Genomic DNA, 26,154 nt, shown 5'->3' on the forward strand with positions numbered 1-26,154 from the left:
ATTGTGAGCGGTCAGCACGTGGCATATATGGAATAGAATAACATCACCATCTAATACTTGTACAGACACACACACAGAGCAAGTAGGGCTATATGTTTTCCCCTGATATATAACCACCTTTTTCGCAGCCTCTTCTGACATCAAAGTCAGAGATGTCCTGAGATAGGCTTATGGAAATAGGGGGGAGGCTGTTAGAAAGATGTGTCTTTATACTCCACCAATTCCCAAATGGCTGCACCAGAAATGGCAGAAAACTGCTGTCTCCCTAACACTTGCCCTGTTGCAACCGAATCGAGTGTGCCTTGCTGTGGGCTGGGAGCAGGGGTTCAGGAGAACCTCTAGCTAAGATTCTGTGCAATTCGGAGAACCTCCAAATCCAACTCCTGGCTGGCCCCGCCCACCCCTCCCCTCCCCTCCCAGGAGTCCCCACACAGCCTGTTTTGGATGCAGATAAATGCAGGGCGTGCGCAGATGCTCAGGGAGGGTGAAAAACAGGCCTACTGGGCCTCCAGAGGGCCTCTGGAGCCTGGGAAGGCCGTTTTCACCCTCCCAGAGGCTCAAGGAAAGCCCCTGGAGCCCGGGGAGGGCAAAATGACACACACACACCCCGCCGTGGTGCAGAAGGCCAACTAGGCCATGCCCACCCAGCAACCGGGCAGAGAACCCCTTGTTAAAATTTTTGAAGCCCACCCCTGGCTGGGAGCCACATAAACCCCCAAATGTCACTCAAGATGTACACGATATGCGGCTGACTTTGACTCGCAGGCCCGGCGTGTCACAAGAAGCTTCCGACTTCATTGTTACTCCTCTGGTGTTGGCCGGGTGCTGATTTGCAGAGGAACGACCTGGCACCCACCAGGCAGCCTTGTGAATATTCTAGCAGGCTAGCACAAAAAAAAAAAAAAAAAACCACTAAAAAAACTAGGTTATCTGTCATGCACAGCCTTCCTGTGATAAATGGCGCCAACGTGCCAAGTCGGGTGCTGAATGCCCTTCCACTCTGCCAATAAGCCGGAGCTCGTCGCTCGGATCTGAGCTAGCGGGGCAGCGGAGAAAGAGGGAAACCTGGGTTTGTATCAGCCTCTGATATATTAATAAGCCCGCTTTGCAGAAAACGGGCGCTTCTCCGGCAGACGGAAGGAAGAAAGGAAGACGGATTCATGTTCGGAATTAGAAAGTACTGACAGGCGCGAACATTGTTATGGGAGATGCTGATTATTTTCCGAGGCGCTGAGAGAACTGGGACATCATTGCTCATTCTGCTTAGGCTTCCATCTGTCACAAATGCACAGAGATGGATGTAGGTGTCTCTCGCCGTTGGCTGTCCTTTATTAGGTGGGGGATTAATAGCAGCTGAAATGCCGGAGGTTTTTTCCTGTTCTGGTTCTTAGGATGATGTATACGCCCCGAGTTGTCTAAGCAGTGGCAGTCGCTGCTATATAACAATGGGAAGGATGGGTCCCTCTCTCAAGCAGAGTGGGATGGGGAAACCTAGAACTAAGCAATCTAGAACCTATGGATGAATTTCCTGACAGTGAGGACAATCAACCCAGGGAAGAAGCCTTCGAAAGTTGTGGGTGCTTCATCACTGGAGGCTTTTAAGAAGAGACTGGACGGCCACATGTGTGAAACCGAATGGGGTCTCCTGCTTGAGCAGAGGGTTGGACTAGAAGGCCTCCAAGATCCCTTCCAATTCTATTATTCTGTCATTCTGGAACTCAGTGGAGCAGAGTATAATATCTCAGGGGATGCCACAAAGAAGAAGGGGTCAACTTATTCTCCAAAGCAGCAGAAGGCAAGACAAGAAACAATGGATGGAAACTAATCAAGGAGAGAAGCAAGCTGGAATTAAGGAGAAACTTCCTAACAGAGAGGACAATTAACCAGTGGAACAGCTTGCCACCAGAAATCATGGGTGCTCTTATCACTTGAGGCTTTTAAGAAGAAATTGGATAGCCACTTGTCTGGAATGGTATAGGCCAGAGTCTCCTGCTTGAATAGGGGGTTGGACTAGAAGACCTTCAAGGTCCCTTCCAACTCTGTGATTTTGTTATTCTGTAAAACTTGGCAGACTCGGAATCAAGGTGTGGTAAACAAAATTAGTTTGGTGCCGTCAGAGGGATAACAATAGAAACTTGGGGCAAAGAAAAAGGACTCGGGGTGACATGATAGCAGTCTTCCAGTATCTCAGGGGCTGCCCCAAAGAAGAGGGAGTCAAGCTATTCTCCAAAGCACCTGAGGGCAGGACAAGAAGCAATGGGTGGAAACTAATCAAGGAGAGAAGCAACCTAGAACTAAGAAATTTCCTGACAGTGAGAACAATTAATAACTGGAACTACTTGCCTCCTGAAGTTATGAATCCTCCAACACTGGGAGTTTTTAAGAAGAGATTGGACAACCATTTGTCTGGAGTGGTATTGTTCTGCCCCAGCTCCGGATTTCCGAGGATATTGACACACACCAACGGTCCTTATCAAATTTATTAAGTAACAAGAATAAACAAGACTGGCAAAGGTTGGCAACCAGCCCAGAAAACAAGATACGATAAACCAAAATACTCTGATAATAATACAAGTTGTTTCCAGCAAGAACACACTAGCTGCGTGTGATTTAAATAGGCTAAGGGAGTGGCCAATTATCCTCAAGCCCTACTCTCAAGGAGACTTCCTCCTCCTGAGTAGCCACTCCTGCCTTTTGGCAGCCCTGCGTGCTCGAGCATTGAGAAGAGGCTCCTCAACTTCGCTCTCTCCACTCGAAAGAGCCTCTGGAGGTTCTGAAGGCCTTGGCTGAGTCTCTGCCTCTGGCACCACATCCTCTTCGGCCTCCTCGCTGTCTGACGCGAGCCCCGGCTGCGCAGGCTGCTGGCGCGACCCCACACCAGCCTCCTCGTCATCGGGATCAGCCACGATCCGCGCAGGCTGCTGGTGGGCCACAACAGGTAGAGTGTCTCCTGCTTGCTCAGGGGGTTGGATTAGAAGACCTCCGAGAATCCTTCCAACTCTGTTAGTCTGTTAAAAATAATAAATGCACAGGGAGACCGAAGAAATGTATGGCTGCAGAAATGGAGATGGTTTTTTTTTTTTTTTTAAATGAGCTTCTTTCATTCTTGATTTGCAGGAGTAATTGGATACGAAATGGATGTTCCTTAGATCTTCTGGAAAGAGTAAAATGAAAAATATGTTAGATTTTGACTGGGGAAGCGCAAGTTCAGTCATTCACGTAACTGGGAAGTTTGTTGGGATGCTTTTGGAGCTGACTCATAACCATCTTGAGGTCGCTCACGAGAATGACTTTTTTTTTTTAACTTTCATTTTTTTTCCAATTTGTATGGCTACCCATTTCAAACACGCGATTCTGGGCAGCGCACAGGAAATAGAAACAAGATTAAAACAGCACCACAAAGCAATAAATGTCAACGCAAGAGCCAAGATGAAACTAATACCGTCAACAAAACCAAGATGTTTGGGGCAGTCACACCCTGGGCTGGTCAACGAAACCAGGTTTTTATGGTCTTAGTGGAGGAAAAAAATACAGGGCAGAAATGTATTTGAGGAATTCAGACTGGACAACAGAAGTTTCTTCTGGTTTTTTCCCTCTCAAACCTCTGGAACAAGGAACTGGCAAGTCGGCCAACAGATCACAAGTTCTCCTTTATGTGGTACGCCGGACTCTTATATCAGTTTCTGCATCCTCTCCTCTTTCTGCAAAAAACTCCTCCATTGTTGCACGAATGATCAATTTTTAGCGATAGGGAAGGACTCTTGTTCGGAGAATCTGCAAATCTCTTTTCAAGGGAGGTTTGCAGCTTGCACGTCTGCGTGTGTTCTTGGGAGCAGAAACCACCGATCTGGTTGCTTCTGGATCCTTCGTGTGGGGGAGAGCTGACACATGAGATGGATCGGGTCTGCAGTTCGGAGCATTTCCTTGGAGTTGAGGATTTTCTTGAAGTCAAGGAGAAATTTCCTGATAGAACAATTAATCCATGGAATGACTTGCCTCCAGAAGTTGTGGATGCTCCAACACTGGAGGTTTTTAAGAAGAGATTGGACAACTATTTGTCCGAAATGGTACAGAGTCTCCTGCTTGGGCAGGGGGCTGGACTAGAAGACCTCCAAGGCCCCTTCCAACTCTGTTATTCTGTTATTTTAAGCTACAGAACAGTCTTGGCCACCTAGGCTGGTCCTGGATCTCTGCTAGGAAGAAAGTCCATTACCAGATACTCTCTAGCTCAGGGGTATCAAACTCGATTTCATTGAGGGGAGCATCAGGGTTATGTTTGACCTTGGGGGGCTGGAGTGGGCAACGCCGGAGTGGGTATGGCCAGTTCGACGTCACTCATGTCGGGGGAACCTGTGGTGGCCCGTGCGCTCTGCCAGAGAAAACGGGCTCCCGAGCTCCGTTTTCGGCTGCGACGGCCTCCTGCAGCCTTTTGCCAGTGAAAACGGAGCTCGGAGTGGGTGGGTGGGCTGCATGCGGCCCTCCCAAGCTCCGTTTTCGCTAGCAGACGCACCGTAGACTGGTTCTTTGCTGTTTCTAGGGCGGCCCAGTGGGCCAGATCTAAGTACCCCGCGGGCCAGATTCGGCCCTTCATCCTCTTGCTTCTGGATCTTCCTATGCTAGGTCTTCCCTTCTCTCCTCTCCTCTCCCGTCTTCTATTCAGGAAAAAAGCATTTTTCATATTTTTCAAAACCCATTTATCACAAACCCCTCTGGATTGCCTGCATTCAAAACTCCTGAGAGGCTGGAAATAAATAAAGGCTGCAACGCACTTGGATGTTCTCACAATATGTTCATAACCCCTTTAAAGTGAGCATTTAAACCCAAACAGCCTGCAAGAGACAATGGCTGGTTAGGTAAGGAACAGCAGGGAGGAAAAGGCCTTGAGGGATGTCTGAGAGACTTTTCCAATTTTTCCTTCCTCCTCCATCCCTACTCTCTCTCAACCTCCTTCAACCTGGCTGCTGTCTCCTGGTTCTCTTCGGTCCTCCTACATCTCAACTGATTGGGGTATGTGGAAGTCATCCTCTGGAGGAGGCAGCTTGTAGCTTCAATAATGGATGATTCACCGCAGTGCTTTTGGGCATGGAAGTGTCCCACCAGATTTGAAGACTCGGCTACATTGCTTGGTAGCTTCTACTGGAGTCTGGCCCAAACTCCAGCCAAGGCAGCCTTTTATCTGTGACTAGCTGGATCCCCATGCTTCACTACCAAACTATGTGATCGGACTTGATAAATCGACGCTTACAGCTTGAATCCTCCCCTATTCTCTCCCTCAGCCTTGCCCCACAGAAACATCTCCTCTCCTCTCCCTCTCCTCTCCCTCAGGCTGGCCCCATAGAAGCCTCTCCCCTTCTCTCCCTCAGGCTTTCTATCCCCTTCTCTCCATGAGGCTTCCCTCACAGAAGCCTCTCACCTTCTCTCCCTCAGCCTTGCCCCACAGAAACGTCTCCTCTCCTATCCCCCTTCTCTCCCTCAGGCTGGCCCCACAGAAGCCTCTCCTCTCCCCTTCTCTCCCTCAGGCTTTCTAGCCCCTTCTCTCCATGAGGCTTGCCCCACAGAAGCCTCTGACCTTCTCTCCCTCAGCCTTGCCCCAAAGAAGCCTCTCCTCTCCTCTTCTCTCCCTCAGCCTTGCCCCACAGAAACGTCTCCTATCCCCTTCTCTCCCTCAGGCTTTCTAGCCCCTTCTCTCCATGAGGCTTGCCTCACAGAAGCCTATCCTATGCTATCCCATTCTCTCCAGAGTTATTTTCAAGTTGGGAGGAGGAGTAGAACGTCTAACTAATTAGCATCAGAGCGATAGGAAATACTAATGCTCTGATAGTCATTTCGAAAAATCCTTTCTTAGTGAGCACCTAGAAGCCAAGATGAACAGCCACGGCAAATTTCAAGTTTGTAGGTTTTACGGTTCTGGAGATTTCGTGATTAATACGTGAGTGGTTTTCGCTTTTATATATATATAAATTCCAATAAAGGAGAATATTTGTAGCTGAGGGTTGAAAGGAGGGCTGTTTGTTGCTTTCTGAGCTTGGTGGTTTTCTTGCAGATGTTTCATGACCCAACTAGGTAACGTCATCAGTTCTAGAAGGGAGCGGGATTTGCAAACTGCCGGGGTTACTTAGATTGGTAATGAAATAGCTGCAAGAAAACCAAGCTGAGAGAGCTCTAATGACCCAAGAAATCTGCAATTCCCCCCTCCTTATTAACTGATTAGCGCGGGGCAAACGCCACTGAGAAGGACAGGACAAAAGCTAGAATTAGAAAGCCATGCTTCTGAATCCATCCCTTGTATAATTCCATGAAGAAACCGGGTCAAAGACAGCCTTTAGCGGAGACCCCAGAGTTGCCCATTTAAGCTCTGTCCTCTGCCCTCAGCCTTTCTTTTTCCCCTGCCCCGGGTCTAATATTTCCATTCTGGGCTCTTCTCGAATTGAATTGGCCTCTGGCAGCTGGAGGTCTTGATCCAGCTGATCAAAACCGCTACAGCCGAGACTTGTCCTGACCCGGCCTAAATTTAGATGACCTCTGTTATCTAACAAAAAGTCCTTTGGTTTCAAGTGATCCTAGACAAGTCTTTGCTGCCTCTCTCCGGATCCAAAACCCCGGTTTGCCCCGAGGGCTGCAACTGAGCTGGCGTGGAGATAAAAATGAAAAGAGTTCTGGTTTATGTAGAAGGCAGGGCGAACAGCAGAAGCAGCTTCCTCTGGACAAGACGTTCAGCTATTGAAAAGCCCCCCAGCTGGGCACGAAGAGGCCTCTGTCTGGAAGGACTGACTTGTCTCTCTGAATTCCCGTTAGCAATGGGGCAGCAATTGACCTCTGCACAACTGATAACCAGTCATGGGATTCACTGGTTGTAGCAACTGGTTTTCTGCGCGTCCGCTTCCGCGCATGCTCAATACGATCGAAAAGTACCTTCTACTGAATCCAGAGATGGTAAAACAGCTGAGGCGTGGCAATCCGCTCTGCCACGCCTATCAGCTGGGCTTAAAACAAAAGAAATATAGATAGGTTATAGCGCAGGGGCGGGCCTGTGGGCCCATCTGAACATCGGAGAGAACCGGTTCGCTCTCAGCTGATCGTTGGAGCTACCGGTACACCCGAACCGGTCAGAACCGGCTGAATCTCACCCCTGCTGATAACCCAGCAGACTGGGTGCTCTAAAGGCAACAGCTTAAAGGCTATTTGAGAATGCTTTCTCCCAGTTGGCTACCATTTGTATTTCAGGGCAAATGCGAATTCTACGTTTTCTTATTTTAATATTCTTAACGTCCACCACGGATAAAACCGTGTTTAAAGAAGAAAAGAATTAACAAAAGCTTAAAAGAAAAATGAGAAAAGAAGCAACCCTTAACAAAGGAAGCCCCTGGACATGTGTGCATGTGTGAACATGCACATGTGTGAACTTGCCCATGTGTTGACATGCGTGCATGTGCAGCAGAGACCCGAAGACCAGCTGGCTGGCGCGGTATCCCAACACCGGCCGCGCAGCAAGAGGTAAGGTCTTTTTCCTTCGTGAGCTTCTGTTTTCTTCGTTTGCAGGGAAACAAAAGCTCACGAAAGAAACGTAACGGAGATCAGACCTGGGGCGACGGCGCGCGTGCCAGCAGAGAGAGCTCTGCGTCACAGCCGTACACCATTCCAGATAAGTTGACTGTCCAATCTCTTCCTGAAAAACTCCAGTTTGCTGGTTGTACATATTTCACGCTCACCCCATCGCTTCGCAAATTGCTTTCCATTGTACATTCAGATGGTTTGCGTTGTTTTGTAGTGGGGGTGTGTAACCTTTGACCTCAGGGTGGCTTGTGAGCCCACCCACCCCAGCAAACCTTGAATGAGGGTCTTAGAAACACCTCCTCCTCCCCCCCCCAGGTTGTCACCAAATTTCAATTCATCTAGTGGCAAGAGGGGGAATGATTAAGTTTGCAAGGAATCGTATTCTCCACGTTGCTCTTACTCTTGATGTGAACTCAAATGTAGCTCTTGCCCTCGTGTTTCTCCCTTGGAATGTGCCCCCTCTCTGTGCCCTCGGAGAACAAGGGCACGCTTTGTCACCACAAGTGATGACGCCCTATTGGGTTAGAAGTCTCAATCTGAACATTTTCTTCTCAGAGCTCCAAGGACTAAATGTCAGGGTTCAGAGTAACATACCCAAAGCAAACAAAAATCCGAGGCAGGTAGATTCCTCAAAGAATAATTTTATTGGATAGATGATATTGGTACAGTTCGGGTGAAAACCGACTCTGAATGATGTACACAGTATAATCATAACCCCTTTGGTAAGAGATGAGAAGTCAAGACCTATTAGAAGCAGATGAATTTAGCAAGAGTTGGAAGGGACCTTATAGGTCATCTAATAATCCAACCCCCCCCCCAACTAGGAGACCCTACAGCATTTCTAACAGATGGCAGCCCAGTCTCTTCTTGAAAGCCTCCAGTGATGAAGCTTCCACAACTTCTGAAGGCAACTTCCGTTCCATGGGTTGATTGTTCTCACTCTCAGAAAATTTCTCCTTATTTCTAGGTTGAATCTCTCCTTGTTCAGTTTCCATCCATTATTCCTTGTCTGGCCTTCAGGTGCCTTGGAGAATAGCTTGACCCCCTTCCTCCTCTCTGTGGCAGCCCCTCAAGTATTGGAAGACTGCTATCTTGTCTCCCCTGGTCCTTCTCTTCACTAGACTAGCCATGCCCAGTTCCTGAAACTGTTCATTGTACCTTTTAGCCTCCAGTCCCCTAATCCAGGGGTGAAATCCAGCAGGTTCTGACAGGTTCTGGAGAACCGGCAGAGGAAATTTTGAGCAGTTTGGAGAACCGGCAAATACCACCTCTGGCTGGCCCCAGAGTGGGGTGGGAATGGAGATTTTGCAATATCTTTCCCCCAGGAGTGGGAGGGAATGGGGATTTTGCAGTATCCTTCCCCTGGAGTTGGGTGGGAATGGAGATTTTACAGTACCCCTGCCATGCCCATCAAGCCATGCCCACCAAGCCACACCCACAGAACCGTTAGTAAAAAATATTTGGATTTCACCACTGCCCTAATCATCCTGGTTGCGCTTTTCTGCACTTTTTAATAGTCCGGTGACCCAACGTGGATGCAGAATTCTTTGCCTTTCTCCCCCTCCAGCTCCAGCTCCAGCACCTCTCAGCAGCTGGCAATCCTCCACAGTGGCACCCTTGGGTTCATCTATCACGGAATTGCCAAGTGTCCCCTCCCCGTTCTGCGCTGGCTTTTCCAGGTAAGCAGAGGTTGGCTGGCTTGCAAGCCAAGGACCCACCACTAGATGGCCCCAGTGGCCAAGGCTCAGGTGAGAAGGGCAGGCGCTCATGAGGAATGGCACCCCTTTTGCTCCGGGGTTCTGGCACAAGGGGGCTTAGGACTGTCTATCCCCCCCCTCCCTCTGTGGGCGCTAATCAATTAGCCCGATTAATCAGCTGAAACGGTAATCAGCGGGTTTAGGAGGTGCATTTGGCTAATTGGCCGAGGCGTCAGCCTTGTGGAACAGATGCCTCTGTGGTGCAGAAGGCCATCTCGCCTTGAGAGAAGGATAATGATGTGTTGTGCCAGTGAATGGTGCTGCCCAGGCAGGACCTTACGAGAAGGAACGTTCTCCTCAATTCAAACCTTTATTGTCGGGGCACAACATACGTGCAATGAGATTGCTTGAGCTCCCTCGGTGCACACACACACACCCCAACACAATACAACTCACCGTGAAGACAGAAAATCCCTAACCCCATAAATCGTATTAACAAAACACTCAGTCCTATTGCACCCGTGTGAACATGTTACCCATTGCGCCAGCCCTGCAAGGCCATCGTACTACGTAGTGATGATGTTATTTTGCATTCAGGAGTCTGACAGCCCCCGGATAAAAACTCTTCTTTCAGCCTCTTTGTGCGTCTGGCTAGGCTTCTATATCTCCTTCCGGATGGTAGGAGGGTAAAGAAGCGATGACCAGGGTGAGAGTCGTCCCTGAGGATTTTCCTCACTCTTCTAAGGCAGCAAATATTCATAACAATCAGGGGTGAAATGCTCCCGGTTCGGACCGAATCGCCCAATCCGGTAGCGATGGTGGCGGGTGGTTCGGAAAACCGGTAGCAAAAATCCCTGCGCCCCGCCCTCCATGCCCAGCTGAGCCGCACGATCATCAGAGGCTTTTCTTTTTTAACTTTTAAAAGCTTTTTTCCTACAACCTCTACCGACTAAATTGCGCAAATGTGACACTGAAATGAGCTCATTCCCACCCCCATCCCTCCCTCCCCATGTCATCATCACCCAAATCGTGGAAGAAAATTGTACCTTTAAAACATTCTTTAGCGTGAATGATTAAGGTAGCAAATGTAGGCTCATTCATGCAGTGGGTGAACAATGAATCAAAAACGATTTTGCCAATTAATTTAAAAACAGACAGTTGGCGTTAAAGCGTTTGAGAACGGCGGTTTTGCCGGGGTTTACTTTGGCGGTTGGTGCATCTGTCATTTTAGTTTTAAAAGAGAATGAGCTCACTCTGGAGTTGAGGGACGCGGCCGTGAGCTCTCTTGTCTTTTCTAATTTCTTTCCTGAGAAACTGGATCCCTTTCAGTGGCTGTGGTTGTGAGCAGTCCCGAACCACAGCCCCCATCCCAGTGTCATAGCTTGACTTATGTAGGCTGAAGATTTATAACAGTCAGCCTGGAGTTAATAGTTCCCAGGGCAAGGTGCCATCAAAACCCCCACGAAAGTTATGTAAATCAAATCAAAAACACAACAATGCAATTAAAGCCAAATTGTAGAAGAGCAGCAAATTAAAAGCAGCAGAGGTTAAAATAAGCAGCCCCAAAGAAAGCTAAAAATATTGAAGATGAAACGACTTAAAAAGCAAACCGTCGGGGCAGAAATGTGAGAACAGCTACCATGATGGGGGACAAAAAGCATTCGACACCATAAAGTAGGCTCGTGGGGAAGAATGCTCCAGAGTTAGGGAAGAGAGGGAGGGGGCATCTGATTGGGGAGATCAGATTCCTGAGGACCCATCTGCCGCACCTCAGCGGATTATGAGCATCCTGAGCAGGCCCTCTCACGGCACACATAGATTAGGAACAAGCCGGCAAAAGCTACTTCTTCGAATTCTCTAGCTCTGGAGTAGAAAGGCTGTGACACTGATCCTGGCTTTGCCACCATCAAAGGCACTTAGTTCTACAAGCTGATTAGGTGAGATTGGTCTTTCTCAGCCCAGCACACCTGACGAGAGTTGTGGTGGAAAGAAAAATAAGAGGAAGGAGAACTAATGCGCAATGATGGAATGGCGGGGTCTGTGTTTAAGTCAGGGGTGAAATCCAGCAGGTTCTGACAGGTTCTGGAGAACCGGTAACGGAAATTTTGAGTAGTTTGGAGAACCGGCAAATACTACCTCTGGCTGGCCCCAGAATGGGGTGGGAATGGAGATTTTGCAGTATCCTTTCCCTGCCACGCCCACCAAGCCACACCCACAGAACCAGTAGTAAAAAAATTTGGATTTCACCACTGGTTTTTTTTTTTTTTAAATTTGATTTATATGCCGCCCTTCTCTGGAGACTCAGGGCGGCTTACAAGGCGTTAAGCAATAGCCTTCATACTTTTGTATATTTATACAAAGTCAGCTTTTTGCCCCCACAAACTGGGTCCTCATTTAACCTACCTTAGAAAGGATGGAAGGCTGAGTCAACCTTGAGCCTTGGAGAGATTCGAACCAGCAGTAATTGCAGGCAGCTGTGTTAATAACAGAGTGCTTAGACCACTGTGCTATCAAGGTTTATTCAGGTTTAACTCCTGAATAAATGGAAAGAGGCATGCTTGGTCTCAAACCATAGGCAAGTACTAGGACTATCGGTACTAGGACCATTTGTGAGGAAAGGAGGGATTTGGTTCTGGTTGGGTCCAGTAGAGAAGACCAATTCAGGTAGTCCTTGACTTATAACAGTTCATTTTGGGCTCAATTGTCGTAAATTGAGACCTATATCACAGTTTCCCCTCCCTGGTTTCCTCTTCATCCTCTGTTTACAGTCTGCGTAAATATGGTGGGGCTTAATGGTGGAGATGTTCCCAAGATGTGGTTTTGATGGGCTCAGAATATGGGGGCCATTAGGAGAATTTTGTGATATCTACTATGTCTGTTCTGCTTTCAGTGTTCAGCAACAGCTGTCTACATCTCTGGAAGTGAGCAATAAAGCTGTGTGCACTTCCAAAATGAGTGAGGTCCACAACAAAAATCTGAGATCTCACACAATCATAATCATATGAACGATGAACGGTTTGCATGTAGTCTAGTGAAGAGAAGGTCCAGGGGAGACATGATCACAGTCTTCCAATATTTGAGGGGCTGCCACAGAGAGGAGGGGGTCAACCTATTTTCCAAGACACCTGAAAGCCAGACAAGGAATAATGGATGGAAACAGATCAAGGAGAGATTCAACCTCGAAATAAGGAGGAATTTTCTGACAGTGAGAACCATCAACCCATGGAACAGAAGTTGCCTTCAGAAGCTGTGGGAGCTTCATCCCTGGAGGCTTTCAAGAAGAGACTGGACTGCCATCTGTCAGAAATGGTGTAGGGTCTCCTGCTTGGGGGGGGGTTGGACTAGATGATCTACAAGGTCCCTTCCAACTCTGTTAATCTGTTAAACCTCTTGGCTCAGGTGGAGGCCCTACAGTTCCCCAAGACATCTACACTTGGTCACCCCTCAAGGACAGAATTCATTTCAACAGTGGCGTAGCAACTCCTTCCCTTGGTATTGAGTAAATTCAGCTGAGAAGAGACAAGGATAATTGTGCTAATCTGTATTTCTTTTTGTTTCTCATTAAAGAAGCCACCCTAACCCTAACCCTCCACCCTCAAACTGTTTGATGCTTTAATGCAGGGGTCTCCAACCTTGGCCATTTTTAGACTTGTGGACTTCAACTCCCAGAATTCTTTGGTGGCTGAGGAATTCTGGGAGTTGCACTGCACGAGTCTCAAAGTTGCCAAGGTTGGAGACCCCTGCTTTAGTGCAACCTCTGTAGCGGCTCCATTATTATTATTATTATTTTTTAAACCTGAGCTGTTGAGTCCCTTTGGCAATGTGGATCCACAAACTTCGCTTCCACCAGCTTTTTCAATTGTCTTTCAAAACCGTTTAAAGATGCTCAACACGTTAGCGAATTCCTGAAGTTCCACTTACCCAAAAAGAGCTTTCCCCCTTATGACTCTTTATTGGAGCCTAATATTTTGAGATAAGTGGTGCAGGCACCACTCTGGTTTTTCCAAAGACCATAAAGCGTTTGGGGCTGGTGGGAATTTTGAAAGCGTGGCGTCAGGACCTCATAAAATGGCTGCCGGAGGCGGGGGCTCGCCTATTGCAGAATGGCTGCTGCGTTGGGGGGGGACGACTCAGCCCCCCCCCCCATTCCAGATGGCGAGCTGTTTGATGGCTCCCTGTCACCCCCAGACTCACCCTGCCATCTGTCCGATTATCTTTGTTATGGTTTTTTTTGTTGTTGTTCGTTCTTTCGGATCAAGCGGGCACCTTTCCTAACAAGGTGTCTGAATTGCAGCTCGTCTTTGTTTGTTTGTTTTTTAAAAAAATTTAATGTTTGTGGACCTCTCCGGGACCTTAGGTGAAAATAACGATGATGTTAGAAGGAGACCATTTGCTTTAGTGCATGTCAGCTCCTAATTAAAAGAGAGAGAGAGAAAGAGAAAGTTTCTTGGCAGCAATTCAGAAGTGGATTGCAAAAATAAAGGTTGTTTATGATTTAGAAGGCGAGGGAGTTCGGGGAACATCAAAGGAAAACATCCAGAGGAGCCGTAATACAAAAAAGATGCTGACAAGCCCTAGGAAGAGGGCAGAGAAGAGCAGCAAAGACGATAAAGGGGCCTGGAGGCTAAATTAATGATTGACTACAGGGAGTCCTTGAATTACGACCATAATCGAGCCCAAAGTTTATGTTGCTAAGCGAAGCATTTCTCAGCTGAGTTTTGCCCCATTTTATACCTTTTCCCATCCACCATCTTACTTTTACTACCGGTTCGCAACGGGAGCTTCTGCGCATGCATAGATCGTCCATGATGACGTCCGGGCGGAGCCTCTTGCCGCCATTACTATCAGTTTGCAAGAACTGGACCAAACCGTATTTCTGGGCTGACTTTATTTTATTATTAGTGGCCACAGTGTTGTAGTCCGCCAGCGACCTGCAGAGCTGGCCATGGAGTCGGACAGTGAAGAGGCTGGGGAGGAACATGGACCAATCCTGGAGTCTGGGGAAGACTCGGATGAGGGCTCTGTGTCGGAGGCAGAGAGAGGGCCAGGGCCATCTGGGAGTTATGTGCAGACTCCGGAGCCTCAGAGTCGGACAACAGTGAGGCAGAGGAACAGGGGGAGCCTGTTCCCAGTGCGTGTATGCGCAGAGTTGCCAGATGGCACGAACAGTTAAAGGGGTCGACTCGGGAGTAAGGCTTGGAGATGATTGGCCCCTCCCATAAGACATAAAGGAGGAGCAAAGCATGTGAGCCTTTGCAGGAAGCAACTTTGTTCGTGCTGGCCGGTTTCAATTCTGCAGCTCCGTTTTGATTACGTATTCCGTGGGGCCTTGCAAAGGTAATTGCCAATTAGGTCTTTGGCAGCGTGTCAAGGGAGATAAAGGTGGGTGCTTATCAGCCTTATCACAAAGAACTGTGGCAAACTTCTGTCAGACTCTACAACTATTTGGGACTCATCTGTGAATGATTGAGAATGAACAGGCTGTGAATGAGCAGAATTCACAGCCGTTGAAATAAAAAGAGGGTTTTTGGGACTCATTGAGTGCTTTTACTGTATCAGGAAGCCTAGGTCAGAACACACGGTTCCATTGAAATTCATTCCGCTTTTGTATTCGTTGAATTGTCCTGCAACAAGTTGTCCCACAGTGAGTTGGCCATGTCGAATTGGTGCCAATCAAAAGCCACCAATAACTCCAATAGAACCCAGCAGGGTCACATTTATCCTATTTAGTTTACAGCGTGGTTCATCTACCACAGGGTTGTCAAACTCGCAGCCCACGGCCCGGATGCGTCACGCGCTGGCCACGCCCATGCCCGGTTTAGTGAAGGGGAAAAAGTCTTGATATGTTGCGTGACGCCGCCATGATGACGCGAGTTTGACACCCCTGATCTACCAAGTCAAGCAGTACAGACCAAGTGGATAGCAGTAGCACTTAGACTTATATACCGCTTCACGGTGCTTTATAGCCCCAGTCTAAGCGGTTTACAGAGTCAGCCTCTTGCCCCCAACAATCTGAGTCCTCATTTTCCCGACCTCGGAAGGATGGAAGGCTGAGTCAACCTTGAGCCCGTCAGGATCGAACTCCTGGCTGTGGGCAGAGTTAGCTTGCAATACTGCATCCTAACCACAGAGAGGGAGGGAGGGAGGGAGGGAGGGAGGGAGGGAGGGAGGGAGGGAGGGAAGGAAGGAAGGAAGGAAGGAAGGAAGGAAGGAAGGAAGGAAGGAAGGAAGGAAGGAAGGAAAATAGCAATAGCCCTTAGACTTAACATATTGCTTCACAGTGCTTTTACAGCCCTCTCTAAGCGGTTTACAGAGTCAGCCTCTTGCCCCCAACAATCTCGGTCCTCATTTTCCCGACCTCGGAAGGATGGAAGGCTGAGTCAACCTTGAGCCTGGTGAGACTCGAACTGCCAAATTGCAGGCAGCCGGCAGGCAGCAGAAGGAGCCTGCCGTACTGTACTCTAACCACTGCGCCACCGCGGCTCTTCACCATAATCGGATTCATCCCCATGGAGCTAGATCTGTAAGGCTACTTTCTCCATCATCTTACCCGCTCAGTGAAATATTTGACACTGGCCGATCATTACCGAGATCTTATATAGATCAAGCGAGGACCTTTTCACTCCAGCTGCCTCCTTTAAGCATGCAGTAGAACGTTCTGCACCCAAGGAGACATTCATCACTTCCCCTTAAACTTGGGGCTAGTCCTCTCCTAATCGATACAATTAGCCGTGGAAGGGAAACGGTTGAATAAGCCGGTGATGGCTCTCATCTTTCCACTGGCTCTTTCCCACATCTCGAAGATCTACTGTATAAGCTGAAAAGAATCCACACGAAGAAGACGAGCAGTTGCCAAGGTTACCTCGCTTTGACCCGCCCGCTGTTGGGAGTCCAGGTCAAGACAAATCCGGTGGACCTGGTCTTGCAGAGAAGAATGAAAATTGCTCCCAGCAAGACCGTCGATGGTTCCACCTCCCTTTCCCCATCATCATTATGGAGAAAACGCCACACAGTTCAGAAAAGCTTTGGCAGCCTGTTGTGGGTAGGTGCAACGGAGGAAGAGAGGCGTAAGCGGCATCTGCTCGCTACAGATTAGGATTTTAAATGGGCCTTGAAAAGGGCCCCTATTCCTCATTCTCACCTGATCCATACAGAGAGCCCCTCCTCCTCTTATGCTCCTTCCCCGAACTAATGTCATTTTCTGCTTCCTGGCAAGGCAAAGAGCCAGTGTAACGCTGCTTGAGGGGCTTAGGCAGGGGTGAAATGCTACCGGTTCCAACCGGTAGCGATGGCAGCGGGTGGTTCGGAGAACTGGTAGCGATGGCAGCGCGAGGCTCCGCCCACCCGCCCGGTCGTTGTTACTTCCCGGTTTTAACCAGGAAGTAACCTGTTTTTTACCCTCTGTGCATTCACAGACGGGTTTGCGCTTGCACAGAGGGTGCCCGCGCGAGGGTCATGTGCACTTCTGAACTGGTAGGGAAGGTAAGTAGATTTCACTCCTGGGCTTAGGGGCAACCTTTCTCAATCCTCTCTTCCAAGGCTTTGTTGATAGACCAGGGGTGTCAAACTCGATTTCATGGAGGGCCCATCAGCGTTGTGTTTGACCTCGGGAGGGGGGCAGGGAGGCGTGGCCGGGATGGGCGTGGCTGGTTAGCTATCACTAGTATCCGGGACGCCTGTGGCGGCCCGAGCGCTCTGCCAGCGAAAATGGGCTCTTGAGCTCCGTTTCCGGCTGTGCCGGCCTCCTGCAACCCTACAACAGCGAAGGACCGTCCCGCAGTGCCTCTGCCAGCGAAAATGGAGCTTCGTTTTCGCTGGCAGAGGCACCGCAGGCCGATCTTTTGCTCCTTCCAGGGCAGCCCCATGGGCCAGGTCTAACAATCCCGCAGGCCAGATCTGTCGCCCTGTCCTCCTCCCCAGGAGCAAACGTCTTTTAATTTCCTAGGTTTTTCTTGGAAATTTTTTTGCTGCAGTCTCCATCTGTGGTGATCTCGGAACCCAGGAAAATAAAATCTGTCACTTCCTCCATTTCTGCCCCATCTATTTGCCACGAATTGAGAGGGCCGGATATCATGATTTTAGAGAAGGCGATGCTTTCCTCCAAAACCCTCAGAAACACTCCAGAAGTCGTCTTGCGAGAGTTGCCCTCTTTGTTAACTGACTTGGCCGCATCAGCTCTTTTGTGCGATCATTTTGTTTATTGTTTATTAGATTTTTTTTTTAACAGTAAACAGTATTTTAACAGTAACAAAGTTGGAAGGGACCTTGGAGGTCATCTAGTCCAGGGGTCGGCAACCTTAAACACTCAAAGAGCCACAAAGGTCCTAACCGGATGCCCCTGTTCAATTCTGAAGCCGACTGGAAGTCCAGTTCCCCCACCATAGAGTCTCCTCCTAGCACGGCGTCCTTTTTCCTCTACCTGTCCTAACCGAAAGCCCTATCAATTGTGGAGCCGATCAGCAACAGGGAGCCGCAGCAGAGGGATGAAAGAGCCACATGCGGCTCCAGAGCCCCGGGTTGCCGACCCCTGATCTAGTCCAACCCCCTCCTCACGCAGGAGACCTATACTAGGGATTCGAACCGCTGAACCTTTCTGATGGACAAGCTCAGCGTCTTAGCCCTTTGTGTGCACTGAAAAACCTAGAAGTGCTTCTGCGCACAGAGTAATTGTGAAGCAGGGGCTGTTTTCAGACAAACATCCCCCCATGCCTTCTGAGCTGGGAGGGATGCTCTTTTCCATAGCCATTGAATTTGCTCTTGGCCTCCTCCGGTGCTCTCGCTCTCTACTCAGCTTGTTGCTATTGTACGTAATATAATGCATTTGGGCAAAGGAGCTTTTTAAGTTTCCGAGTGTGGGTGTGATTTATAGAGCCGCTGGGTGGGTTCATACATCTTAATCCAGCAGGGGCTTCCGCCGATCTTGTTTCACCTACACAACTCCAGGCAGCAGAGTAGAAATCCATGCATTAAGACTGTTCAATCTTCAAGATGCCAGAGGAGTTGGCTTTTCCAGCAGATCCGGGCCAAAGGGCTGGAAGGTGGCGGTGGAGCCATCATGGGGAGAGTCAGGAAGCTGATCCCGCCCACCAGCACGTCTGACGCCAGAAGGCCAGTCTAGAAATTGGAAGGGCTCCTTGCTATGCAAGCTCTACCTGCCGGTTTGGAAGAGAGAGGCTGATGTGGCCCCAGAGAATAAGATAGGGGAAATCTCACGCTGTAAAAGGCTCCTTGTATGGAAGGTGTGTCCACCAACCTCTCAAGTCCATTGAACGGAAGGGTAGATTACAGTGGTGGTACAAATGCTGTCATTTTGAGCCATTTGCATCAAATTTGCAAATCAAATTTGCAAATCGCAAAAGGAAATGGGAAGGAAAGGGAGGGAAGGAAGGAGAAAGGGGAGAAAGCAAAGAAGGAGAAAAGTGAGAGGGAGGGAGGAAGGAAGGAGAAAAGAGAAAGGGAAGGAAGGAAGGAAATAAGAAAGGGGAGGAAAGGAGACGGAAGAAAGGAAAGGAAGGAAGGGGAAATGAAAAGGAGGAAAGAAGAAAGGAAGGGAAAGAAAGGGGAGAAAGGAAAGGAGAAAAGCAGAAGGGAGGGAGGGAAGGAAGGAAAGAAACAAAGGGGAGGAAAGGAGAAAGGGAAGAAAAGAAAGAAGGAGAAAAGGGAAGGAGGGAGGAAAGGAAGGGGAAGGAGGAAAGAAGAAAGGGGAAGGAAGGAGAAAGCAAAGGAGAAAAGCAGGAGGGAGAGAGGAAGGAAGGAGAAAGGGAAGAAGGAACAAGGAAGGGAAGGGAAGAAGAAAGGGAAGAAAGGAAAGAAGGGGAAAAGAGGGAGGAAGGAAGGAAAGGAAAAAGGGAGGAAAGGGAAGAAAGAGAAAGAGAGAGGGAAAGAAGGGAAAGGACGGAAAGAAAAAGGGGGAGGGAGGAAAGGAAGGATGGAGAAGGGGAAAGGAGGAAAGAAATGGAAAAAGAAGAAAGGGGGAGGAAAGGAAGGAGAAAGGGGAGAAAGCAAAGAAGGAGAAAGGGGGGGGCGGGAAGGAAGGAAGGAAGGAAGGAAGGAAGGAAGGAGGTTGTCAGATGAGGAATGGAGTCAGAAGCTCTTTTGGCTGCAGGCGCTGATAACCAGAAATGCAGCTCAGCAAATTTTCCGCGCAAAGTTTTCAAACGTGATGCAAAGTTTGGCAGGTTGAAAGTTGTCAAATGCTCGCTTCTCAATTAAAACATTGTGAAGCTGGAAATAGTTGCAGCTGTTTTTGCACCCCCCTCCGTCTCCCCGCAGTGTCTAAAATTCCCACGAAGCGTTTAGTAAATCCAGTATCCAGTATTCCCATAAAGTAGCAACTTTGGCGGAGCGGCGAAGCGGACAGGCTGGAAACCAGGAGACAGGTGAGTTCTAGTTGCCTCCGGCATGGAAAAAAGAGCTGGGCGACCTTGGGCCCATCACTCTCTCAGCCCAAGTAGTCTCTCATCGTTATTGTTGTGGGGGAAACGAGCAAGAAGGAGCATTAGGGATGTTTGCCGCCTCGAGTTATTTATAAAAATAATAAAGGAGGGATGAAAAAAATAAATAAATCTAAAATAGGAGTTCTTTTTTTTTCCCTCCACACATCAAAGCTTTTTAATTGCTTTGGATCCAAACTGCATACAATAGGCTGGATTTTATTTTTAATCACATCAAATAGCGCTGCCTAAATATTTGGGCAGTCGGTGCCTGAGATGAATATGTTAATTTGAAGCCGCCTCATTTGCATAGGCAAATTTCCCAGAAAAATGTTGCAATTCGGAATTGCAACTCCAGACTGTAGCTCGATCAGGACGCGCAATAAGGGATACCGAGCATTTGAGCCTTTTCCTATTAACAGAATAACAGAGTTGGAAGGGACCTAGAAGGTCATCTAGTCCACCCCCCCCTCCAAGCAGGAAACCCTACACCATTTCCCACAGATGGCAGTCCAGTCTCTTCTTGAAAGCCTCCAGCAATGAAGCTCCCACAACTTCTGAAGGCAACTTCTGTTCCATGGGTTGATCGTTCTCACTGTCAGGAAATTTCTCCTTATTTTCAGGTTGAATCTCTCCTTGATCAGTTTCCATCCATTGTCCCTTGTCTGGCCTTCAGGTGCTTTGGAGAATAGCTTGAGCCCCTTCCTCCTCTCTGTGGCAGCCCCTCAAATATTGGAAGACTCCTATCCTGTCTCCCCTGGTCCTTCTCTTCACTAGACTAGCCATGCCCAGTTCCTGCAACCGTTCATTGTATGTTTTAGCCTCCAGTCCCCTCATCATCCTGGTTGCTCTTCTCTGTACTCTTTCTAGAGTCTCAACATCTTTTTTATAGTGTGGTTGAATCTCTCCTTGTTCAGTTTCCATCCATTATTCCTTGTCTGGCCTTCGGGTGCTTTGGAGAACACCCCTTCTTTGGGGCAGCTCCTGAGACAGTGGAAGACTGCTATCATGTCTCCCCTAGTCCTTCTTTTCATCAAACTAGACATACCCAGTTCCTGCAACCGTTCTTCGTATGTTTTAGCCTCCAGTCCCCTAATCCTCTTTGTTGATCTTCTCTGCACTATTTCTAGAGTCTCCACATCTTTTTTACACCGTGGCGACCAAAACTGAATGCAGTATTCAAAGTGTGGCCTTACCAAGGCATGATAAAGTGGTATTAACACTTCCTGTGATCTTGCCCTGATGGAGCAAAGCTCTTTCTCACAGCAGGAGGAGCCCAGCCTGGAAATCCTTCGGGGTTTTTTGCAGCGGAAAGACCTATCACCTGAGTTCTTTGGGTGAACAATAAAACCAGCCTCGCTGGAAAGGAAATTATTAAGGGGGCTGCGTGGGGACTTAGGGCAGAGGAAGGGGTGAGGTCAGAATTCTACATTCCCCCTCCTTAAAACGTGTCCATGCTTACAGGCCCCTGCCCTTCCGCCCTAAGATAGGAAAATAAATAATAGAAGCAAAAAATGATGAGGGTAGCATTTGGGTCTTTCTTTCTTCTTTTCCTGAACTGCAGGTGCCCAGCTCTTAACGGCTGCAGAATTCAGAACAGCCAGCAAAAATAGCGTCCTCCCCGCCACAGAGCCAAATATAAGAATGCAAGTCAATATCCAAGCAAACACTATGATCCCATAGGATTGTCCCACCCGACTGTGGAGCTTAACCTTGTCAGGCCTTGGAGTTAGGCAAAGTCAGGAAACAGGAGTTGTTAGGAAATCCTGCAAGTATTTTAATCCGGTTAGGGCAGCCTTTTTTCAACCTTGGCAACTTTTAAGAGATGTGGGCTTCAACTCCCAGAATTGACCGGCTGGCTGGGGAATTCTGGGAGGTGAAGTTTGCACCTCTCAGAGTTGCCAAAGTTGAGAAATACTTGGTTACTAGCTGGGCGCCTGTGCTTTGCTACAAAAGTATGTGATTGGGCGTGAGAAATAGACACTTAAAGCCTGAAACTTAATGTAGAATGTGTAACTCTGTAGCATCAGAGCATATTAATATAAGGCAACTGGCAGTTGGAACAGAGGGGGAGGGGGAGTAGAATGTCCCACCCTGCAGGCCTGATGAATCATGCGCTGGCCACGCCCACACATGGTTTAGTGAAGGGTAGCATCAGAGCATGTTAATATAAGGCAACTGGCAGTTGGAACAGAGTTCTTTTCAGACGGGGAGGGGGAATAGAATGTCTAACTCCTTAGCATCAGAGCGTGTGAATATAATACTGTATATGAAGTAATAATGATCTGATGGTCATTTTTCTAAAAATCCTTTCTTAGCGAGCACCTAGAAGCCAAGAGGAACATACGTGCCAAATTTCAAGTTTGTAGGCTTTACCGTTCTGGAGGTTTTGTGATGATGCGTGAGTGGTTTTCTCTTTTATATATATCGAAGATTGTAGCACAATCTTGACGGTCCATCAGAGCTACTCTACACTTCAACATATACCTTATCCAATCAAGGTGGGGGTTTTTTGAGTTTCTTTCTCACCCTTTCATCTTTCCCAGGAACTAGATAACTTTTGGGTAACTTTCCTTGGCCTTCTCTGGATCGCCTCTCCCCCTTTCTATCACACTTCTCCCTTACATCCTCTCTATGGAGATTCTCAGTCATGGGTTTTTCTTTCGAAGACGTTTCGCTTCTCATCCAAAAAGCTTCATCGGCTCTGAGAAGCGAAACGTCTTTAAAGAAAAACCAGAAAGTACAGTTGTCTCTTGAAAAAGCATCTCTGGGACTACCCTGTTTCCCCCAAAATAAGACATCCCCTGATAATAAACCCAATTGGGCTTTTGAGTGCACGGCAGTAAGGCCAAGCGCTTATTTCAGGGTTCCAAAAAAATATAAGACAGGGTCTTATTTTTGGGGATCACTTCCGGGGGAGGAACAAGCCTTCCCTTGCCCCACAGAAAGAAGGCCCTAGAGCGTCCAAAGCGGGAGTCAGCAATGAAGCCAAAATCCACAGCGTGCTTCTGATGTGGGAAGGTTGCAAAGTGCCACCTCATCCCACCATAGAAATGAGGACTTGTAAGTGGGGAATGTGGTTAAATTGTCCTTTCCCTGCAACTCCAGGCGAAATTCTGTAAAACGCTGGAAAAGGGCCATAGGAAGCTGTTATGTCAGGAAAAAGGCCATTCCGCATTCTCGTTCCGTTGTTCTTAGCGTTCTGTATTCAGAGAAGCTTTTCCAGGGGAAAGGAAGCCCTCGGTGGACTTTCCCTGGAGCAGCAGTCTGACATCGGGTCATTCCAGAAATGATCATTTTTAAAAAAGATTCTGTACAAAAGTTGCTTTTTTGGGGAAGTGGGGGAGGCAGGGTCCTGACCTCCTGCATTGTTTCCGCTCCAGACCAAGGCTCCACATTCCCTTTTGCACTAATCCTCTACCAGAAATACTACAGGTGTGCAATTGGTAGAATAGTCTGAGGAGGGTCTCCTTTTTTGAGTTTTTTGGAGCTGTGTTCTAATTATTTTTTTGGGGGGGAGAACTGTGATTTTTTTGGGATAGGGAAGAGGGGAGCTTTGTGAACCATCGTTGTTGTTAGTTGCGATGTTGTGTCCGACCCATCACGACCCCATGGATAACATTCTTCCAGGCCTTCCTGTCCTCTACCATCCCCCGGAGTCCATTTAAGATCACATCTACTGCTTCAGTGACTCCATCCAGCCACCTCATTCTCTGCCATCCACCTTCTTCTTCTGCCCTCAATCTTTTCCAGCATTGGGCTCTTCTCTAGTCAGTCTTTCCTTCTCAGTAGGTGGCCAAAGGATTTGAGTTTCATCTTCAGGATCTGGCCTTCTAAAGAGCAGTCAGGGTTGATCTCCTCTAGGACTGACCGATTGGATGGCCTTGCAGTCCAAGGGACTCGCAGGAGTCTTCTCCAGCACCAGAGTTCAAAGGCCTCCATTCTTTGGCTCTCAGCCTTCCTTATGGTCCAACTTTCACAGCCATCCATTGCAACTGGGAAAACCATCGCCTTGACTATACGCACTTTTGAACCATCATTGTCTTAGGCAAGAGAAGGAAAGAAAACTCTGTTGAGTAAAATGTGAAGTCTGTAACTTCTTGATTTCTCCTTTTTTCTGGGAGGCAGGAGCCAAGCGGTGTGGAAGTTACCTGGCTTGGTCCTTGATAATGTTGATTTATGTCCTCCCCCTATTCCTTGCAAACTATTTTTCCACTCAAAATCCTCCCTTTGCCCTGGACCTCTGGAGGAGATATGGTGAACGGATTCTGCAAAAGTGGAACTAATAATAATAAAAAAATGAAGGAGCCAGTGGGTAGACTCTTCCATAGAACTTCTCTGGATAAGGAGGGAATGGGAGATCACCCACAAGTGCTCCAGATGGCTATTCCTTGTGAGGTGAATGCAGGACAGCAGTTTTCTGCAGGTTTGAGCACTGGGAGATGAAGGGATTAGCCATGTTGCTCACAGCTATGGTGGTGTCTTTTAAAGGACATCGAGTTTGCAAACCTCACTTTTTAATGATCTACTTCACTTGCTAATCATTTTCATTAGAAGCCTCACTTTTTAATCACTTTCAGAAATTTAACCATCTTAAAACTGTTAGAAACCTTCAGAACGACTAGTTTGAAATGTCTTCATTGGATGAGTTTATCTTCAACTCTGAACAAAAGAAAAAATAATTATAAGCTTACAAACTAAAAGAATTTGAAACACACAGCAAAAAGCTAAACAAGATTTTTATCTAGGAATGTTATGAATGGATTAAGGATCAAGATAAATTTGGAACATTGACTTTTACTATAATATTTTGGAATTAACTAGTAAAAAAGTCTCATGGGAAACAGATGTAGTTTGGTTATTCTGGCTTTTGCAAGTTATGACAAAAAATCAGATGAGGACTTTAGGAAACTGGACACTAGAGGGAACTAAAGATTTGAAGCAGATGTGAAGAAGAAAGAAGATAAAAGCCCCTTCTTACTGGGATTTTATGTCACAAAACATTATAACATTAGAAATATTAAAGGAGATCTTTGAAGAATGGAGCCAGAAATTAATACCTATAATATCGACTCAATCAGTGATGATGTCTACTTCTATGAAAACACTATGTTTAAAAGATGTTAATGGAGGTATGACAGGAGTGGCATGGTGGCCTAGTGGTGAAGACACTCGCCTCCCACTTGGAAGGTTGAGAGTTCAATCCTAGGTTGTGGCAGATATTTCTCTCTCTATGCATGAAGAGAAAATATCTTCTGTGAACTCCGTATAGGCGTCAGGAAGGGCATCCGGGTAGTAAATGCTCAGCTCCATGCAGTTGTTCCAACTCCACCCCAAAGCAAGGGATTGCAGGATTGTTTTTAAAAAAAGAAATGAAGGTATGACAGATTTTGACTACATTTTATCTCATCATTGGCATCCTTCAGTCTCAAGAGACTATGGTATCGTGCTCTGGAAAGAGGTCCTAAAACAGCATCTAGTGTGACTAAAAAGACCAATTTGAGAGTGGCAATCCCTTCCACACTGAGGGCGCATACATTCTGTCCCCTGCTGAAATGCTTATGGGATTTCTTCTTCGCTGATGATGTTTCCGTCACTGCTCACTCTGCTGAAGACCTTCAACAACTTATGGACAGTTTTAGCAAGGCCTGCCAAGATTTTGGACTAACATTTTATCTGAAAAGATGAAAAAATAGAGAATGACGGGCCAAGAGAATGCTTTGGAAAAGGATAAAACTGGATATACAGTTTTAAAAATTAAAAGGGAAACACAAATGATAAACCAGGAGAATTACCTGAAAAAATATGTCCTTATACCGGATCGCCAAAAAAAGCTTATTAATTCCTTGGAAGAAATCTGTGCAACGGGAGAAAGAAAAATTGAAGAGAAATTTAGTCCAGTGACAATTGAATTAAAGATTAAGATTGTTAGAAATAAGAGGAAGAAATATAAAGTTGGTTTATGTAATCAAAATTAAAATAAGGCTGCATTGTTCAGCAATGGAAATTCTGGTGCCAATTGCCATTGTAAATCGAGGACTAACTGTAGAATGCTTGATTTTCACATTAAAAAAACCAAAAGAACCTGCCTGACAGCTGCTGTGTGGATGATGGTTGTCGTTTATTATTTCCCAAAGCTCTAAAGTATTTCAAGCTCCATTTGAAGGCCTGAGACGACATGAATGCCAATGAGGATCCGAGATCTCTCTGTCCAGGAAATACGAACAAGAGTTTGCTCGCCTTTCTTCCTATCATAACGTTTGAGCTGATTTATCCCAACCTTCACTCCCTGAATTTATATCCATTCCCCCATTTTTAAGAAAGATGAGAATATTGGTGAGCATGCCCAGAATGTCTTGGTCTTTTTCCACGCACGCCGACAAAAGGCATTGTGAAAACACTAAGCACTGTATTGTGACCTAGGCCCAAGTAGTTATTACCAGACACAATCAGTCCTAAACGAACATATT

General features: G+C 47.4%; 1 protein-coding gene across 10 annotated transcripts in view; it reads left to right on the forward strand.

Annotated features, from left to right (window-relative positions):
• FAM178B (family with sequence similarity 178 member B) overlaps positions 1-26,154 on the forward strand; it is a 245,345-nt gene that overhangs the window by 35,843 nt on the left and 183,348 nt on the right. For all 10 annotated transcript variants that reach the window (XM_087875813.1, XM_087875808.1, XM_087875815.1 and 7 more), the window contains one exon: positions 9,122-9,233. In XM_087875813.1, the coding sequence (XP_087731939.1) occupies positions 9,122-9,233 (112 nt within the window). The remainder of the gene's footprint in view (positions 1-9,121; positions 9,234-26,154) is intronic.

Source organism: Pantherophis guttatus, chromosome 9, assembly GCF_059756535.1.
Source record: "Pantherophis guttatus breed Tessera chromosome 9, ASM5975653v1, whole genome shotgun sequence".
NCBI classification, from domain to species: Eukaryota; Metazoa; Chordata; class Lepidosauria; order Squamata; family Colubridae; genus Pantherophis; species Pantherophis guttatus.